General features: G+C 40.8%; 1 protein-coding gene across 1 annotated transcript in view; it reads left to right on the forward strand.

Annotated features, from left to right (window-relative positions):
• Positions 1-21,846, forward strand: part of abca2 (ATP-binding cassette, sub-family A (ABC1), member 2) — a 176,862-nt gene that overhangs the window by 44,821 nt on the left and 110,195 nt on the right. The window contains exons 14-20 of the mRNA XM_078250330.1: positions 2,969-3,071; positions 3,333-3,447; positions 4,955-5,145; positions 13,757-13,907; positions 14,047-14,251; positions 14,353-14,517; positions 15,405-15,585. Of these exons, the coding sequence (XP_078106456.1) occupies positions 2,969-3,071; positions 3,333-3,447; positions 4,955-5,145; positions 13,757-13,907; positions 14,047-14,251; positions 14,353-14,517; positions 15,405-15,585 (1,111 nt within the window). The remainder of the gene's footprint in view (positions 1-2,968; positions 3,072-3,332; positions 3,448-4,954; positions 5,146-13,756; positions 13,908-14,046; positions 14,252-14,352; positions 14,518-15,404; positions 15,586-21,846) is intronic.

Genomic DNA, 21,846 nt, shown 5'->3' on the forward strand with positions numbered 1-21,846 from the left:
ACTGCGCCCAGCTTAGCCGCCCTGCAGGCTCATATGACTGTTCTCTTGAGTTCCTGTTGCTGTAATAATGGCTATATGGCTGTAATTCATCATTTGTATTATCTTATAATACATCCGAGGGTTGTATGCTGTAAAGCCTGTAACGTGGATGTACCGTTATTAACATCTCTTTTCTTAAACTGCCAGGGCTATCAGCTAACGTTAGGTAGCTAGTAGCACATCATAATGATTTCATGAAATGAAATACATGAAATACATCCTGAAATAAATAAATGAGGCAATATTAGTATAATTCAATAGCCTAAATACATATGTTTTATTTTTATTTATTTCAGGGGACTTTTATTTTATATGTACACATTTATTTCCCTCTCTATTTATTTGCAGATTATATTCAAGAGAGAGAGAGACGCAGAGTCAGAGGGAGGCAGGTAGAGGGAAATAAATAAATGTGACATTATGAAATAAAAGTCCCCTCAAGCATCATCATCAAGCCATTTTAGCCTGGGCTAGTATAGAGGATCTCCGGCTAAAGCAACACTGGTACACTGGCGCTGTTGCCATTTTAAAATGACAACATCCAGTCTCAGAATGCTCAAAAAACACCTGTTTGGAACAGTCCACAGATGAACAGGTTAATTGGTCATGATTGGGTATAAAAGGAGCCTCCCCAAAAGGCTCAGTTGTTCACAAGCAAGGGTGGGGTGAGTTTCGCCACTTTGTGAACAACTGCATTAGCCAATAGTCCAACAGTTTAAGAACAATGTTTCTCAACGTACAACTGCAAGGAATTTAGGGATTTCATCATCTACAATACATAATATCATCAAAGGATTCAGAAAATCTGGAGAAATCTCTGCATGTAAGCGGCAAGGCCGAACACCAACATTGAATGCCCGTGACCTTTGATCCCTGCATTAAAAACCAACATCATTATGTAAAGGATATTACCACGTGGGCTAAGGAACACTTTGGAAAAACCATTGTCAGTTAACAAGGTTTGTCGCTACATCTACAAGTGCAAGTTAAAACTCTACCATGCAAAGCGATAGCCATTTATCAACACCCAGAAAGGTCGCCGGGTTCTCTGGGCCCGAGCTCATCTGAGATGGACTGACACAAAGTGGAAAAGTGCGCTGTGGTCTGACGAGCCCACATTTCAAATTTTTCATTTGTTTTTGGAAATCATGGACATAATGTCCTCCAGGCCAAAGAGGTAAAGGACCATCCAGATTGTTACAAGTGCAAAGGTGAAAAGCCAGCATCTGTGATTGTATGGGGGTCTGTTAGTGCCCATGGGTAACTTGCACATCTGTGAAGGCACCATTAATGCTGAAAGGTACATACAGGTTTTGGAGCAACATATGCTGCCATCCAAGTAAAGTCTTTTTCAGGGACATCCCTGCTTATTTCAGCAAAACAATGCCAAGCCACATTCTGCACGTATTACAGCGTGGCTTCATTGTAAAAGAGTGCAGGTTCTAGACTGCCTTGCCTGCAGTCCAGACCTGTCTCCCATTGAATTGTGTGGCCAGTATGAAGCGCAAAATATGACAATGGAGACCCCGGACTGTTGAGCAACTGAAGTCTTATATCAAGCAAGAATGGGCCAGAATTCCACCTATAAAGCTTTAACAATTAGTGTCCTCAGTTCACAAACGTTTATTGAGTGTTGAGTGAACACAGTGGTAAACATGCCCCTGTCCCAGCTTTTTTTAAACTAACGTGTTGCAGGCATCAAACTCAAAATGAGTGAATATTTGCAAAAAAAAACATCAAGTGTATCAGTTTGAACATTAAATATCTTGTCTTTGTAGTGTATTCAATTGAATATAGGTTGAAAAGGATTTGCAAATCATTATATTGTTTTTATTTAAGTTTTACACAACGTCCAAACTTCATTGGAATTGGGGTTTGTACAACAGTATGCTTGCATCTGGGCACTGCAAACACAAACAGAGTTTGAAAGAAAATAAGACTACCTTGGCTTGTGGCCTCCCTAATCCCTAATTATGTCCCTCAGCACTGACCACCTCATCCATCCCTGTTATTTGAAAGAGGGAAAGTTTCCTCTTTGCAAATGTTGACCACCCAGTGTACACCTGGTCAGCAGTCAGGGCCACAGTGCTGACTTTGTTAGCGCGGGCATACTTGCTGAGGTTCAGCAGGGCTTGCTTTATTGCTGGCAGCTCTTCTGCGCAGTGAGCTTCAACTACATTGTGTTTTTTATTATATATATATATATATATGTAGTTATTCATGTAAAGTAAAGAAGCCATCATTACAAGCACTGCAGGTGCATTTTACAGCTTCTGATGGCCCCACCAGCACTCCACCAATGCACTGGTATACCCAACCAAAAGAATATGTATAAACACAATAACAGTGCCATTAAGAAAGCAAGCCCCCACCAAATACACACACACTCACTGAGCTGCAAGGTCTGTAGTTAATTATGAATGCAAACTTCCCATTTACATTCATTTTATACATCCATTCTAAAAGCATCAATGGGTTTTTTAGGGGTGCAATAGGCCACGCCCATTTTTAACCAATCAGTACAACATTGTAGGTGTAGCCTCAGGAGCGGTCGTTGATCGTACCCTCCAAATTTAATAGAAATCGCATGAGCCCTTCATGAGATATACACTTTTCATATTTGTAGCGCCCCCTAATGCCCACTGTTTGCCAATATACCTCACTGACTAGACACTAATGTAAGGGGAGGAACCATTAAATGTATCATTCATGCAGTTACAGAAGGACTTGCCTAATCACATTACTTGACAATATTTCAACAAAACATCCAAAATTCAGGAAACTGGACTATGTGGAGTTTACACAAGAGAGAAAGACAACAAGAAGGGGGTTTAAGGAAATTATGCAAAAATCCACATAGTAATGGACATTTAGCACATTTTGTAACTCTCTCTGACTTAATTTCTCTCTCTCTCTCACTCTCCTCCAGATATGATAGAGAGAGCCATCATCAACACGTTTGTGGGCCATGATGTGGTGGAGCCTGGTAACTACGTTCAGATGTTCCCCTACCCATGTTACACCAGAGACGAGTAAGAAATGCACTTTGTCATGTTCCCTTTTTTGTGGTTCTGTTTAGGTCATTATGTTGCACATGGCATTGACAAGTAATCATTTGGCAGACATGGAAATAAATGTTAATAAATTGTGTTCCTATTATTTGATAAATATATTTTATACTTATTAAACATTTGTACATGTTAGAAATTCTAGAGATCCCATGCATTTGAAATGCAGTATGGTGTAAAAAAATGTGTGTATTGATCTTTACCTGATACCCTGTGTTTTCTCAGTTTTCTGTTTGTGATTGAGCACATGATGCCTCTGTGCATGGTCATCTCCTGGGTTTACTCAGTAGCCATGATGATTCAGCACATTGTCGCTGAGAAGGAGCACCGGCTCAAAGAGGTTAGACTATTATGATCAAATGTCAAGCTGAAATTTGGTATTTTGTATCACAGGGGTTCCTTCCTGACCATAGCTAGTATGTTGTGCATTACTATTGTTATTATAATTTTCAAAAGGATCATTCTGGCAATATTTTATATTTTTCTCATTGTCAACATATTCCACGTACAGACCCAACACTGAGTACATCCTATTTAGTTGTATTATGCATTTCAGGCACAGAACTGATAACATATAATGTTTAAAACAAGTCTAGTCTGTCACCTAGATAGAGCTGTTTAGCCATGATCAAACCACTGAGCCGGAAAATACACCCATCTCCAAAAAATATAGAATCTGCCAAAATATCACTTACTTATTTTGAGTAGTGTATAGCAGAAAACCTGTTGCTGACTGCGGCATAGAGTTTAAAAGACATAACCATTTAGCAGGCTTGGAGGATCTAATCAAGAGACACTATCATTATCAAGTTGCACTATGGTGAGTGTAGGATCCAGTGTTTTTGGAACTTGACCCATACTGAGGATTTAAAGTCTGAATATTTCTCTTTCACAAGTTCCCCAACTTTAGTTAAGTGCAGTACTTAATGGCTGAAACACCCGTTTAAGTCAATTTATTTTAGTTTGTGTATCAAAAGCTCAGCCATAACACTGAAGAGTAAAATGTCAGTAACACTTTATAATAACAGTACATGCATTATCATTAATTCATGCATGACTTCATTATTTATCAATGTTAAAGATGAACCAGGTCAGCACTTTATTTGAAGGGCCACAAACATGATTATATATATATATATATATATATATATATATATATATATATATATAATTATTTACATATATTTACTTATTTTATTAACAAGTTATAAATAAGTAATGTTTAGTTTCTCAAGATTACAATACTACAATTTTTCAGAATATTTGTATACTGCTGGACTGGTCAGTTTTTTGAAGAAGACATCAACATCATTAATAAATGGGTGGTGATGGCGCAGTGGATATGTCACATGCCTTTGGTGTGAGAGACCCAGGTTCGAGACCCAGGTTCAATTCCCACTGCGATACATCAACCAATGTATCCCTGAGTAAGACACTTAACCCCTAGTTGCTCCAGAGGGGCTGACATATATAGCAATTGTAAGTCGCTTTGGATAAAAGCGTTAGCTAAATGATGTATATTTAATAAGGTAAATCAGAAATCATGATGATTTTGATGTTAACTGATACATTAACGTACGACTCCTGCATTAAGTCATGCATGAGATACTATTAATCCTTGTGCATTACTGATAGTTCATGAAGTACTACATTAATGAATTCATGCTTTTTCATGCATGAAGTCATTCATGAATTCATGGTAATTCATGTACAATTATTATAAAGTGTTACCAAAATGTCCTTACAACCACTGAATGGCTGAACTAACAAATCTACAGTGGACCAGTTTTGAATGGGGCTGTAGGACAATGTAGTTACAAATTCAAAAATGTAACCATCTTCCTCAGGTGATGAAGATGATGGGTCTAAACAATGCTGTCCACTGGGTGGCTTGGTTTATCACTGGCTTCGTACAGCTGTCCATCTCCGTTACAGCTCTGACGGCCATCTTGAAGTATGGCCGGGTGTTGCTCCACAGTGACCCCTTCATTATCTGGCTCTTCCTCACCATCTACGCTGTGGCCACCATCATGTTCTGGTGAGATCTCCTAGTTAACATCGCTATGAATCCCTCACTTCTTAAAATATGTCAGTTTTCAAAGCTCAACAGTGGACTATTTGTAAAATTCAGACACACTTGCACTGTAAGGATTCACTGTGCTCTCACCACAGTCTAAATGCCCCACCAAACACACTCATACACAAAATCAGGAAATGTTCTCTAACCTGCTGTGCTCCATATATGCATAGATTTATACAATGTCTACACAGCAGAGGCGCCAGATTAATTTAGAAGTGCGGGGGCCAAAACTGCCATGGGGGTTTCAGATGTACCAGCTCCATCATCGCCGTTCCCCACTTGCTCCAGGAGACTTTGCTTCACGTCATCCTCCAGAGCAAAAAAACTGTCCTTAAATCTTGGTAGCTGGCAGTGTTTAGCAGAAGCTGCACCTCCCTATCCTCATAACGTTGGTTGATGTTTTCCCTTCTCTCTTCATCTCTCCAGTAAGTATAGAGTCATCCTCCTTATCACTGAGACAAGAGAGCATCTTCCATATCAGCGGTAAGACAGAGGAGAGAGTAGTGTGCTTCTCACCACTGAGTGCATCTGTAAAAGGACTCAGTGGCTCAAGGACTTCTTTTAGTGTTTCTAGGATTGTGATGTCATTGTCTTTTGGCATCAGGTGCCATTTTTTTCTGTCCTCTGCCAGGACTGCACACAGAACTTGCTGCTGCTCCACAAATCTCTCCACCATATCATACAGTATGAGGAATTCCAACGGGTGGGTGCATCGTTTATCAAATTGTGTTCTGGGAGTCCAAGGTATTTTTGTTTTGTTTTGAGTTGTCACAACAGCTTTGATGACCTGGTGAAGGCAGATATGGTTCTGCACAGCCTTGACAGGGCTGCAGATACCCTGTCGATGTTGATGGCTTTGTTAACGGCCAGGTGCAAGTTGTGCCCAAAGCAAGGGATCCATATTCATAGTCATCTTTAAAGGCCTTTTGGTTGTTGGATGCATTGTCTGTTGTGATGCCTGCTAGTTTTGCAATGTCCAACTTACACTCCTCAGTAACTACTTCGTCAAATGCCTCCCTCAAACGGTCACCTGTGTGGTCTGAGTTCAGGCCACTACAGCCTAAACACCAGAAGTGCAACTCCCATGACTGTGTTATGTATTGTATGGTAATAGACATGTACGTGTCTGCAGCTCTGCTTGTCCACAGATCAGTTGTGCATGCATAGAATGCCTTTTCTTTGAGGTATTGTGTGACCAGGGCCCTTGTTTCACTGTAGATTTTTGGTATTTCTGTGTACATGAAATAATTTCTACTTGGAAGTTGATATCTGGGATTGAATTTATGGAGCATTTGCTGAAATCCTGGTTTTTCAACAATGTAGACAGGGACTTGGTCCATACATATGAACTCTGCTACACTTCTATCCAATATCCTGGCCTCATTTGAATTTCTCTCATATTTTGTTTGCTTATCTAGAGCTTCGGTTATGGTTGGCTGTGATTGCTGACTCTGAGTTGGCTGAGTTGTCTCCTGGATGTCATCTTCTGGTTGAAACTGGAAAAGGAAAATTGACATTTCAGTTAATATAGTTAATTGACTAAAGAAAGAGCACAGGCACCTATAAAGCACAAGCACCTGCCTGCCTTGCCCAGCACATTGGCTCCAGCCTGTGCACGCACACACACATATATACACACACACACCTGAATTTTAATAGTAGATGCAATCATTTGAAGTCAGACAGGTGGTGGCAGGTAGTTCATTTTAAAACATTAACATAAAAATCAGGGCTGTCAAACAATTTAAAAAAAAACTAATTAATCTCATATTTCAAAATTAATTAATCTAGATTAATCACAATTTAAAAAAACTCTTTACCCCTAAAGACTAAAGCTTCTTAAAGGGCATATTAAATACAAAATAAATCAATGTTCAGTGTCGTCGCGGCGAAATTTCAACTCTGTCACTCGCAAATCGTCTTTTACATTGAGTTCTATTGGCATCGTAAAAAATGTTTTTGGGGGTAATTGTGTTTTGACAAACCAATTGCATATTCATTTGTAACTATATTAAACTAGGATATTCAGTGAATTTTGCTAGTTTTGACATGATACTTGCAAGATATTCTACATGCTCTCTTTCTCTCTCTCTCCTTCTAACCGAGGTATAGGCTAACGTTAAAACTACACCATAAGCTACGTACATAACATAAGCCATGTGCCCACCATCCCAAAACATCATGTAACGTGTATTTCAGTATAACTGATAAAAAAACTGAAAATGTTCATTCTTTGGATGTTGTTAACATGAATCAGAACTCACCTTGAATTCTTTAAACAAATCTGGATGACGGTCTTTCAGGTGCTTTGCTAAACTGGAAGTATTACCTCCCTTGGTCTGAAGACCACGGTAGCATCGTTTGCATAATGGCTTCTGTGGATTAATGATAACGCCATGGTCATCTGCCTCATACGCAAAGTACTTCCATACATGACTCTTTGTGCCTTTTTTATCAACAAGTCGAGGTGGGGCGATCGCTGCAGCCGCAGTTGCCATCTTCCACATGTGGTTTTCATCAGGTTATAGAGAGGCGAAGATAGGTCCCATGTACAGGAAGTAGAAGGGTGTGACTTCAGCTCTCTATGCCATATGTAGTTCCACTTGTTCGTGACCTCCTACTTCTGAATGTAAGTATCGACTGGAACACTCTGAAGCGTATACTGCCCCCATCAGTTCGAGAAGAGGCACAGCACCGATGCTGCTAACACTGGCATCGGTGCTTACGGTGCTTCGAAAAAATGGGCATTGTCGGTGTTTTGTCATTTTAGAATCGAAAGGTATCGCAAGTATCGGTTCTCGTAACATCCCTACTCCCCAACACAAAGCTTCCTAGTAGCCCTCCGGAAAACTCAGGTACTTGTCCCATTTTCTAGTATACATCCTATCTGGCAAATCGTTTAAATTACATTTTTTCAAATGCCGCCATCCTAGCCATCTTACAAGCCCACTCCTGGATTGACGGCACCCCTTCATTCTTCCTTCCTCTTAAAATAATCTGTCTGGCTGTCATTAAACTAGTCTGGACCCAGCTTCTTATGTGCTTATCCATCCCGCTTAGAATTGACCCATCTCCCAGAACAAATAATCTTGGGCTGAATGGAACCTGGGTCCCTGCAATCCGACATTGGTTATCATGTATCCCGGTCCAAAATTCTTGGACCTTTTCACAGGACCATAGAACATTAAGTAATTGGCTGTCCTCTGTCTTACAATTCCAACAATTTGGTGTGTCTTTCAGACCAATTCTAAACATTCCGGAGGGAGTCCACAAGAAGCAATGCATAATCTTGAATTGAATGAGGCGCACCCTCACATCGCGTGACATAGTTTTAATATTCCTACAGATTCTGTCCCACTCGTTATCATCCAGTTTAATACTCAGATCCCTTTCCCATGTCTTTTTCAGGGCTGTCTAGACTCCATTCCCAAGGTTTGGCATAATCATAGAATAATACCCAGAAGACTCATGACCTTTTCCATATTTCAACAACACCTTATCTAAACATTCTGGTGCCTTTGGGGCTGAAGAGCTGGATAAAAAAAAAAACACTAACAGATGTTGAAAGAAGAAGTTGAAAAATATCAAAAAAATGTAGGCCTATGTTTTCCAAATTGCTGTTCCACATCCTTAAAGGATTTCAACATGCCACCGAGATACAAATCCCCCAGTGTGACAATTCCCTTTTCCAACCAATCCCTCCAAAAAAAGGGAGCTCTACCAATACATAACTTTGACGAAGTATTTAGATATGGATCCAGTTCAAACAGCCGGGTCACTTTGGTCCAAACGACATTTAAGTGAGATATTATCAGATGTGTCTTTTACATACAGTTTAACAGACAGGCTTTGTAATGGCGATAATGGGGCAAGAACAGATTGCTCAATACAATACCAGGGTGGGGCTCTCTCAGGAGAAAGTGACCAGTGGGCCAGATGCCTTAAGTTAAAAGCATAGTAATAATACAACATCTTTGGTAACCCAAATCTCTATCAATCGTTTATTCTTTTACCATTCCATATAAATGTCTTTGTTATCCTGTCAAACCATTTACAATATGATTGGGGCACCTCCAGAGGAAGAGATTGGGCAAGGTAATTCAGCTTGGGAACCCACACCATTTTTATTACATTGACCTTTCCTGCTATTGAGAGTCGCCCATTTTTTAACATCACAAGAGATTTTATTCAATAACGAATCAAATCCTAACTAGGTCTTTTAACTAAGGAGGGAATAAGATACCCTGATATACGATGCTTTGGCAACTGAAATGCATCCGATTGAAGGCTGTTACGGGGCACTGAGCTGTTTAAGGTAACACTTCTGATATGGACTGATTTACCCTATAACCTGAGCATTTTGAGAAAGAGTCAATGATCCCGAGTAGACAGGGTATTGATCTACTAGGTTTGGACACAAAAAAAAATATATCATCCCCATAAAGCATAAGTTTGTGCATTACCCCTGCTACCATAACACCTGGGAAGTTAGTCTCCCCCCTTATGGCTGCTGCCAAAGACTCAATGGCTAAACAAAACAACAAAGGAGAAAGAGGTGAACCCTGTCTTGTTCCCCTTCCAGGAGCAAAATATTCAGAAATGAACCTGTTAGTTTGCACAGCACCTTATTCTACTTAAATTAAAAATGCTGCCAAGCCCATACATTTCCAAAATTTTGAACATATAGCCCCATCCACCATATCAAACACCTTTTCGGCATCGAAGGAAATAGCAGCTATTGGGGATTGTCTATCAGCTACAGACCATGCAATATTAATAAGATGCCTGATATTATCTGACGAGCTACGCCCAAGAATAAACCCCACCTGATCAGGATAAATTAGAGAAGTAATAACCTTATTTAATCTATTTGCCAATAATTTTAAATAATCTTAACATCTAACTGCATTAGGAAAATTAGGCGGTTATTTTTGCAGTCTCCTGGGTCTTTACCTTTTTTAGGAACCAAAGTTATCAAAGCCTGCCTAAATGTTGGTGGCAGTGTGCCCTTCTCCAGTTCCTCTCTACATTATATACCTCAAACAGAAGTGGAGCCAGTTCAGTTGCAAAACTCTTAAAAAATTCAGCTGTGAAGCCATCAGGCCCTGGGGCCTTATACCCACAGGCAGGGCCCCCATATCCTCTTTAATTTCCTCTATAGTCAAATCCGCATCAAGGAGTTGTCTTTGCTCTATATCTACAGTTGCTGAAAAAACGTCTCCAGAATTGGATCTAACTGCAGAAATAGTGGAAGCTGATTCCCTCTGTTTTATGTATCTGGCGAGTAATTTTCCTGCTTTGTCTCCCAATTCAAAATAATGTGAATAAATTGAATTCAACCTTCAGAGAAATTCACAAAAATGCCTGATCATCAATGATAATAACTCTTCCAGCATTATCCTTAAAGGTCCTATGACATGCTGCTTTTTGGATGCTTTTATATAGGCCTTAGCAGTCCCCTAATACTGTATCTGAAGCCTCTTTATCGAAATTCAGTCTTGGTGCAGAATTACAGCCACTAGAGCCAGTCCCACAATGAGCTTTCCTTACTATATGCCATTTCTATGTATGTAGCTTTAAATGCTATTGAGGAGGAGAGAGGGAGGGCAAGGTGGAGGGTGGGGGTGTGGCCTTGACCAACTGCCACTTTGCTTGTTTACAAGCCATGATGTCTCTCTCTTTCTCATGGGCGGGCCAAATTCTCTGGGTGAGCAAAGCAGAGAAAGGGGAGGTAACCTTGCTCCTTATGACCTCATAAGGAGCAAATTCCAGATCGGCCCATCTGAGCTTTCATTTTCTCAAAGGCAGAGCAGGATACCCAGGGCTCGGTTTACACATATCGCCATTTCTAGCCACTGGGGGAACATAGGCAGGCTGGGGGAACTCATATTAATGTTAAAAAACCTCATAAAGGGAAATGTTCATGCCATGGGACCTTTAATTTGTTATGTATCCATGTAGGGACTCTGGCTGCTGCATTTTGAATGAGTTGGAGGCATCCTACAGATTGTTTGGATAATCCTGCAAAAAGAGCATGACAGTAGTCTAACCTGCTTGAGATTAATGCAAGCACGAGTTTCTCAGAGTCAATTTGAGAAATTAATTTTTTAATGTGTTTTGATATAATTTTTAATTGATTAAATGCTGTTTGGTGATATTGGTGATGTGTTTTTTAAAATTGAGATAAAAAACAATGCCAAGGTTTCTGACTTGCTCACTGTATTTTAGAGACAGTGGCCCTCATTTATGAAACGTGTGTACGACCTACAACAGGCGTAGGACGGGCGTACGCCGATTCCTATGCAAAGCAAGGCATTTATCAATTTGAACGTGAGCGTAGGCTGCGATAAAATCTCACTTCTGGTCTGAACTTGTGTATGCAAGTTTTCGAGTCAGTGTGGACTTGCGGTGCAGCATATAATCAGTTTAAGAGGAGAATGAGAAGTCATCGGTTGATCACTTATCAGCAACGGCAGATCTGGCTATTTTAGAAGACCTCTATTCGCCGGTACAACAGTGCACATGTACGCGCACGGGCCATGGTGGAGCGCTCTATCGGATTGATTAAGGGCAGATGGCTCTGTCTTGCATCAGCGGGGGGACCCTACTATACGCGCCAGAAAAAGTCTGCAACATTGTTTTAGCCTGTGGCGTTCTGGAGCCAGATGACCCGATGCCCAGAGACCAGTGTCCAGCACAGCCCCAACTGGGGGCTATACGAAGGAGACAGGATATTATTCCATGCTTTTAAAAGGTATAGTGTTATGTTTGGGAATGATACTCAATACAGGAAACATAACGATGCACAACATTTTTATTTATTCTTCAGGTTTTCGTTTCTCTTTTAAAGTGTTGTTAATGGCCACAAGTGAACGATTTATTTATGCCATTGACCGAGTTATTTTGGCTTGTTTTTCTAGGACCTCTGCTGTCAGGAGACAGGGTCGGGGTGGTGGTCCAGCACGGGTGGCGGAGGACACGCGCTCTCCCTCACAGCTGTAGCCTGGTTCTGACTCATGAAAAAAACACGAGTAAAATAAAAGACACTGCATAAACTCTGCTACTGTGTGTTTATTTAAATATAGGTAGGCTACACCATGTAGGCCTAAGAGATTGCAGTATAAGCCTGTATATTACTATTAGGACTAGCATACGTCAAAGATGTATAAATTAAATAAACTTCAGCTGGAGTCCGATTTACCACGGCAACACTATTCACTGCATCAGTGATCTCTTTCCATTCCGCATTCTTTCTACAGCCTTTAATAACAGTTTTCAGGCTGCCAAATCTACACACGTAAGTGCAAATGAACCTGAGATATCAGAGTTTCAATCTCCACCTCTGAAAAGTGCCGCTTCTTAGCCGGATTACATCTTGTCATGTCGTAAATTGTAGGGGCGAGGCCTCAAAACCGAGAATATATTGGGGCGTGATATTTAAATTCCGATCGTTTCCAGTCGCTGCATTTATCAATGTACGACCATTCTTACGCTCTGATTGGTGTGATACGAACATTTAATGAATCACACGTGAAGCCTGTCGTAAGAGGATTTCTGCGCTCATATCTGTGCTGGTTTCTACGTTAGGTTGATAAATGAGGGCCAGTGAATCCAGGTGTGCATATATTGAGAATCTCAGTCTTGTCTGTATTTAGCTGTAGAAAGGTTTTGGACATCCAGCAATTAATATCGTGGTAACACTTATAAGTAACAATAAGGTACACAAAAATGTAGGCAGTTACTGAGGAACGTATGAGGAATGAATGGTTAGTTAATGAGTAGTTACTGATTGACTGTGATTCAAGCACTAATGGTTAGTTACTGGTAAACGGACTGGTAGTTACTGTTAAATGAATGAGGAATGAATGGTTAATGAGTAGTTATTGATTGACTGTGATTCAAGCACTAATGATTAGTTACTGGTAAACGGACTGGTTGTTACTGTTAAATGAATGAGGAACGAATGGTTAGTTAATGAGTAGTTACTGATTGACTGTGATTCAAGCACTAATGGTTAGTTACTGGTAAACGGACTGGTAGTTACTGTTAAATGAATGAGGAATGAATGGTTAGTTAATGAGTAGTTACTGATTGACTGTGATTCAAGCACTAATGGTTAGTTACTGGTAAACGGACTGGTAGTTACTGTTAAATGAATGAGGAATGAATGGTTAGTTAATGAGTAGTTATTGATTGACTGTGATTCAAGCACTAATGATTAGTTACTGGTAAACGGACTGGTTGTTACTGTTAAATGAATGAGGAACGAATGGTTAGTTAATGAGTAGTTACTGATTGGACTGTGATTCAAGCACTAATGGTTAGTTACTGGTAAACGGACTGGTAGTTACTGTTAAATGAATGAGGAACGAATGGTTAGTTAATGAGTAGTTAAAGGAAATAGTATTAACATAAATATTATTTGTTATTTTTTGTTTTTGTTTAAACAACCCCTGACTTCACTGTACCAAGCTTTTTGACTAGGAAGGTTTGACTCCTAAAATAAATGAGATTTAAAAAAAACTACTAAATGATAAAGGAATCCATCTATCTTCCCTTTGTTTTCCAGTTTTTTGGTGTCAGTAATCTACTCTAAGGCCAAGTTGGCTTCAGCCTGTGGAGGAATCGTCTATTTCCTAAGCTACGTGCCCTACATGTATGTGGCCATTAGAGAGGAGGTGGCCCATGATAAGATCACTGCCTTTGAGAAGTGCATCGCTGTAAGGCCTTTTTCTTTTTTTTCTTCCACATTATTTTACATGGTAAAATGTGCTCTATGTGTTGTCACTGTGAGTTATTACTTAAATAATCCAGATGATACTTAGGTGAATAAATTATTGTCTCACATGTCCCCTCCAGTCTCTGATGTCAACCACAGCCTTCGGCCTGGGCTCCAAGTATTTTGCATTGTATGAGGTAGCAGGTGTGGGCATTCAGTGGCGGACCATCAGCCAGTCACCGGTAGAAGGCGATGACTTTAACCTGGGTCTATCCATGATGATGCTCATCATCGATGCCGGGGTGTATGGTGTGCTCACTTGGTACATAGAGGCCGTGCATCCAGGTATGAAATCATTGCCCTCAGAATCTCAAACTATCCGATTCTTAATGTTTAACATAAACTTTCAGATAGATCAGATGAAATGTGATTTCCCTCTCTTTTAGGAATGTATGGGCTGCCCCGCCCCTGGTACTTTCCCCTGCAGAGGTCCTATTGGTCAGGCAGTGGGCGTGTCGAGACCTGGGATTGGCCATGGTGTGGAGGCGGGGCTGCCAAGCTCAGTGTGATGGAGGAGGATCAGGCTTGTGCTATGGACCAGCAGAGATCTGGTATAGACAAATGATTATTTTGGGCTGATGAGGACAGCTTGTGGACGAGATTCTAACTGAACAGCTACCACTACAATATAATCTAAGTGATAATGTGAAAAACACTGCAGCTATTTCATCAGAATGACATGACATAAATAAACATTACTAAATGTAACGTGAATAGAACTTTAATACATGAACTTGTCCGTGAACAGATACATTTTAATTGGCAATGGTGGTTAACAATGAAAACAACTCCCATAATCCCACACATCTTCAAAAGTCTTTGTTTGCATCCGTTGTGTCGATTGAGAGACCCCCTGGTGGCAGAAAATTACATATTGTACTTTTAAAATTTATTTCCATTTGCCTAGTAAACCTTTGTCAAAACCCATAGTTTTGGCCAACCAAATATTTGGGAAAATATTCCCTTTCTTGCTGAGAGTCGCATTACATGTCAAATAATGTCAAATAATGTCAACAAATAAAATCAGAACTATCTGCATAGACGATGCCACTAGAGGTAAAAGAGAAAATTGATTTGGGTAAATCAAAATTTTAATGTGACAATTTTTTGTATCAACCTCACCACAGAACCTTATACAAAAGTCATATATAACTAAATGGTTTAAACGGATTGACTAAGGATCTTAGGGTATCATACTTCCACCAGATTCACCAGATTCCACCAGATTCAATACTTACTGCCTCTCCAAAAGTCACATTTTGACTATAAAAATTTGTAAAAAAACAGCATATATGTGTACACAAAATGATTAGGTAAGTGAGAGTGCTAAGAACATTTGTTGAATAAAAGTGTCGAAGAAAGTTAGACATTTCTATGTTTATATGTATTAACATCTTTTGTACACCACTTATTTCTTCCTTTCTCATTGTAACCCCAGAGGAGATGCGGGGCATGGAGGAGGAGCCGAGCCACTTGTCGTTGGTGGTCTGTATAGACAAACTGACCAAGGTGTACAAGACTGGCAGCAAACTGGCCCTCAACAAACTAAGCCTCAACCTCCATGAAAACCAGGTAGTCTCTTTCCTGGGACACAACGGCGCTGGCAAGACCACGACCATGTGAGAGGGACAATTTTTTGTGTGCTTGTGCATGTGTGTGATGATAAAAGTCAACACTGAAGATCAGTGTTTAATTGAAATAGTTATATTAAAAAAAAGAACGGTAATGTCATCCAACTTTTATATGACAGTCCTGAGTTTTTATTCTACAGTTATGGCACTATGTCGACTTACCTCTATGTACAGTCTTGGTTCTGAAACCGTACTCCTAGATAGGGTTAGGACTCTATTCTTCTCTGGAATTGCCCAGGGTGAGGTGCCGGGCGAGTGTGTGAATACTCAGATGTCCCCGGCTGAGCTTCGCTACGTTGGAGTTTACCCTGGTGGACGAGAGGGTCGCCTACCTATGTCTACAGGTTGTGGGGCAGGCGAAAATCCCTGGCAAAGCCCAGGGGATTGATGAGATCCATCCAAAAATGCTGAACGCCTTGGCTATGGAGAGGCTGTCTTTGATGACACAATTCTTCTACATTGCATGAAAGTCTAGAACAGTGCCCAAGGAGTGACAGACCAGGGTGGTGGTTCCCCTGATCAAAAAGCTGGACCAGAGAGTGTGTGCCAATTACAGGGGTATCACATTTCTTAGCCTCCCTGGAAAGTCTACTCCAAAGTGCTGAAAAGGAGGGTTCGGCCGATAGTCGAACCTCAGATTGCAGATGAACAATGCGGATTCCGTCCTGGTTGGGGAACAAGGGACCAGCTCTTCACTTTAGCAAGGATCCTGGAGTAGGATTTGTGTATCCTTTATGCCTATCCAGTCTACATGTGTTGTGGATCTGGAGAAGGTGTATGACTGGGTCCCCTGGGAGATACTGTGGGAGGTGCTGTGGGAGTATGGGGTGACAGGGTCCCTTTATCAGGGTTATCTAATCCCTGTATGTCCAAAGCGAGAGCTTTGTCCAGCTTCTCGGTAGTAAGTCACACTTGTTCCAGGTGAGAGTTGACCTCCGCTAGGGCTGCTCTTTGTCACCAATCCTTTTTGTGATATTCCTGGACAGGATATTTAGGCGTAGTCATGGTCGGAAGAGATTGCGGTGCGGTGGACTGGGGATCTCATCGCTGCTTTTTGCAGCTTTTTGTGACCTTCAGCACTCACTGAAACAGTTTGCAGCCGAGTGTGAAGGCTGGGATGAGGATTAGCACCTCTATATTTGAGGCCATGGTTCTCAACAGGAAACCGATGGAGTGCCTAATCCGGGTAGGGAATGAGTCCTTACCCCAAGTTAAGGAGTTCAAGTACCTCCGGGTCTTGTTTGCGAGTAAGGGGACAATGGACGGGAGATTGGCAGGAGAATCAGCAGTGGGGGAAGAATGACACAGTCACCCTTACCCTTGCCACCCTTGTCACCCTGGAACTCCTGGAACTCAGAGCTGGTAAATGTGGTTAGGGAAAAGGAAGTTTGGGGTCCCCCGGGTAAGCAGATAATGATGGATGGACTAAAAAAAGCAACACCCAAAGTTAAAGTTCAGATAAAATATAACTAAGTGTTATAATCCTAAAGATTTTAGTCTTACATTTCGCATGGTCATCCCAGGGCTAATGAATTGAAAATCCTTATTTTATTAACGTTTTTGTCATTCATTTTCCAGAACAGGTTGCTTTGTGATATTCAGGTGATAAGAAGCAAAATATCACTTATGTATAGAGAATAAAGGTCTGTTGATATATGGTATGAACAAAAATTACAAATATGTCTCATAAATGATAGCTACAATATATAACTGTATGTATCGCTATACATATATTAGTGCTGTCAATCAATTAAAAAATGTAATCAAGTTAATTACAGTCATGGACTGTGATTAATCACGATTAATCGCAAACTTAAAATAGTAGGATTTGCTAATAAACGTTAGGGGTGTGCAAAAAAATCGATTCACATTAGTATCGCGATTCAAGCTCTACTGATTCAAAATCGATTCATAGAATTCCAAAAATCGATTCATATATATAATATATATATATATATATATATATATATTTTTTTTTTTAATTGTATGTCTACTGCAATCACATGGGAAAAGTAACTACATTTACATACTGTGAATCGATTTTGAATCGAATCTTGAGCCTAAAAATTGATATTGAATCGAATCGTGACATTTTCTGAATCGTGCACCCCTAGTAAACGTGCAGTGTTACCAAATAAATAAATGCATGGCAAACTGGTTTAATGAAACAGATTCTTCAGTTTTATTATCTCAACCATTAACATTTATTAAACAAATGTTCAATTTTGACTGTAATTCAAGCACTAATGATTTACTACTGGTAAACAGACTGGTAGCTACTGTTAAATGAATGTGTAATGAATGGTTAGCTAATGATTAGTTGCTGATTGACATTTTCAAGCACTAATGGTTAGTTACTGGTAAACAGAATGGTAGCTACTGTTAACTGAATGAGTAACGAATGGTTAGCTAATGATTAGTTACTGATTGACTGATTCAAGCACTAAGGATTAGTTACTGGTAAACAGAATGGTAGCTACTGTTAACTGAATGAGTAATGAATGATTAGCTAATGATTTGTTACTGGTAAACAGAATGGTGGCTACTGTTAAATGAATGAGTAACGAATGGTTAGCTAATGATTAGTTAGGCCTACTGATTGACTGATTTAAGCACTAATGATTAGTTACTGGTAAACAGAATGGTAGCTACTGGTAACTGAATGAGTAACGAATGGTTAGCTAATGATTAGTTACTGGTAAACAGAATGGTAGCTACTGTTAAATGAATGAGTAACGAATGGTTAGCTAATGATTAGTTACTGGTAAACAGAATGGTAGCTATTGTTAAATGAATGAGTAACAAATGGTTAGCTAATAATTAGTTACTGGTAAACAGAATGGTAGCTACTGGAGATTGGAGAGGACACTGGCGTGGCTTGTTCGCCAATTCTCTAACCAAAAATCCTCTACAGTGCAACAGTTGTTACAGTATAGCCAACAGTACAATGTTTATCGACCACTATTACGTCCAGTGTGTTATACTCGTTGCTCACTAGTAAACATTGTGGATTTGTATGTGTTCTATACGGATTCCGCCGACTCTAGCGGCTGTCTACTTACTAGTTTTCCATCGCTTGGAGATTCCTGTATTTGTTCATCACTGCCTGCTACCGTGAGGCTTCCACCCAAAGTCACTGCCGATGATCGCGAGGTCTCCACCCAAAGTCACAATTGTTTGCTTACTGTGTCTGATGGCTCTCCTCTGTGCATCGCGAGCATGGCTAACGGCTAACAGACTACTCTCCACGACTGGCATGATGTTGAACTATTCCGCCACCCAACTGAAGAAATTCAACATCTACCCCAATCCACCGTGCATATCAGTCATTAAACAACTTGGACTCCTTCGCTGGCCCCGTTACATTCACAGAAGTTACGGTCGAAAGTTTGTGTTCTCCCGGTCTGATCACATCATTTCATTCCTCTGGTCTGGCGTGTGCACCGTCGCATCTCGAACACGTCATCAGGGAGCTGCCACTCCTAGGACTAGTAATGCTGCAGTTTCCATGACAACGCTACGCACTGACCAGGATGGAAAACGTGGAGTGGACCTCAGTCTACTCCGGCCAATACAGAGACTCACTGCTGCATCAAATATCAAGATTGAACTTTTCAATGCACAATCCATCACAAACAAATCTTGCCTCATACATGACCATATTCTGGATAAGTGTTTGGATATAATGTGCCTTACAGAAACCTGGCATCAACCAGATGTTTATTCTTTTTCAAATGAGATCTGTCCTCCTGGCTACTGAATGCCTTGCATTTAAATGTAAGCGCCCTCTCTCCATGACAATACTTCTTATCTACCGGCCACCCAAACCAAACTCATCTTTCATTCCAGAGATGTCCAACTTTCTCTCAACCTTCTGTACAATGTCTGCCAATATCATCGTACTTGGAGATATGAATATTCATGTCAACTCCTCCACCTGCCATTTTGCAGCAGAATTCCTCCAATTACTCAACTGTTTTAATCTGACACAACTGCCCCAGCATTCTGGATCTCCACGCCCCGGTCAAAACCAGAACAGTCACTTTCTCCCGATCAGCCCCCTGGTACACTGGTGAGCTACGAAAAATGAAGGCAGCTGGGCATTCCATTGAGAGGAGATACAAAGCCACAGTTCTCACTGTGCACAAGCTCGTTTTTCGGGAACACCAAAAGGACTACTCAAAGTCACTTACAGAGGCACGGTCACATTTCTACTCAAACATCATCAGAAACAGTCCCGGAAACTCCAAACAGCTGTTCTCCACCATAAATCATCTTCTCAAACCACAAACTCCCTCACTTACAGAAACTACAGAAGAGCACTGTAATAATTTCCTGGCCTCTTTCAAAACAAAAATAGACTCAATTCATTCTACCTTTCTTGTGGGGTACCCCAAGGTTCAATTCTTGGCCCCATCCTGTTTTCCTTATATATGTTGCCATTAGGGGCTATTATAGGAAAGCACAGCCTGTCATTTCATTGTTATGCAGATGATTTGCAAATTTATTTGCCTATGAAACCGAATGAGTGTCACACTAAACTCCCTGCTTAGTTGTATTAATGATATTAAGTTGTTGCTTTCACAAAACGTTCTTAACTTGAACGAAGCTAAAACTGAGTGTATCATCTTCAGTACTTCAGGCACGCCAAACGGTCCAGCTTTGAGTTTGGGAGCTCTGGCTTCATACCTTAAGTCAGCAGTCAAAAATGTCGGGGTTACTTTTGATTGCAACATGAAATTTGACAAGAAGATAAGCAACGTTATTAGAATGATGTTTTTCCAGCTTCGTCTCCTGGCTAAAGTTAAGCCCTTCCTTAAAGGAGAATTCCGGCCAATTTTTACGTTAATCTTGATCGCTATAGCTATGCGAGTACTTTCGATAGAAAAAAAACCCCTGACCCGAATCAGTGCAGGCAACACGGAGAAGCTGCAGCTACGTGTACAAGCGTCCCCTGAGCTAAAATGGCAGTTGTCGGGGCAAGTTTTAGAGTGCCTTTATGCCTCTTAACAGACAGAAAATGCAATTAATATGTCTGTGCCACATGAACAGGGCCCTTACATGTCAACAAGATGCGTTTTCAACTCAGACTGGATTACTGTAACACACTTCTCATCACGATCCCTAACAAAAGCCTGCAGAGACTGCAGTATGTTCAGAATAGTGCTGCAAGGATCCTGATGAGAGTGCGAAAATACGACCACATCACACCTATTCTCCATTCACTTCACTGGCTTCCCATTTCCGTGAGGATTGAATATAAGGTCTCCCTTCTTACCCACCAGTGCATCTATGGAAATGCCCCCTCCCTACCGTAAAGAACTACTCACCCCTCCGTTCAACAAACTGAAACCACCTCCTTCTCCCCAAGACTAAGCTCAGCATCATGGGTGATCGGGCTTTCTGTTCTGCCGCTCCTCGGATTTGGAATGCCCTCCCCGACCATCTGAGGGCACCTCAAACTACTGAGACTTTTAAAAAAGGACTAAAAACATTTCTTTTAGCAGAACTTGTGAGTTTTAATTAACCCTGCAAGTCGTTGCACTGTCTATTTGTATTTTATATTGATGTTCTTACCATTGTTACGCTGAGCAGGTGTGTGTAGTCAACTGGCTGGTGCAGGCAGGGGGAAAGGGAAAAACAGAGAGAGGCAGAGCCAACAAAAAAAACAGCAGGAGACACAGTAGAAAGCAGAGTAGACAACAAAACAGAAACTCACAGCCAGCCGACCCCAACCATCACAGTACCCCCTCCTCAATGGACGCCTCCGGGCGGACCACCAGGCTTGTAGGGGCCCTGTAGAAGTCCTCCAAAAGGGTTTTGTCGAGGATCTGGCTTGCGGGAATCCAGGAGCGTTCTTTGGGACCATAACCGGCCCAGTCCACCAGGTACCGGCAGTGATGGGAATAACGGCGTTATAAATAACGGCATTACTTTTTTTCAGTAACGAGTAATCTAATTGATTACTCTTCCCATCTTAATAAACGTCATTACCATTACTGCCAAAAAATGCGGCGCGTTACTATATTTGAAGCTGTTTTTTTCATCAGACTAGATCTCTGTGTCTGAGCCGAGAGGCAAATACTTTTTTTTACTGTTCTTCCTTGGTTAGTGGGCAGTGCATGACGCAAGCGCATACATGCTGACGATTGGCTGAGGTTGAGTAAAATGTCATGGTAAACCAACCAGAGGTAGAGTTGGGCGGGTGTTCTTAAGCACGCATAGTCGGACACACAAGAACAACACTAG

Source organism: Sander vitreus, chromosome 5 (assembly GCF_031162955.1).
Source record: "Sander vitreus isolate 19-12246 chromosome 5, sanVit1, whole genome shotgun sequence".
NCBI lineage: Eukaryota > Metazoa > Chordata > Actinopteri > Perciformes > Percidae > Sander > Sander vitreus.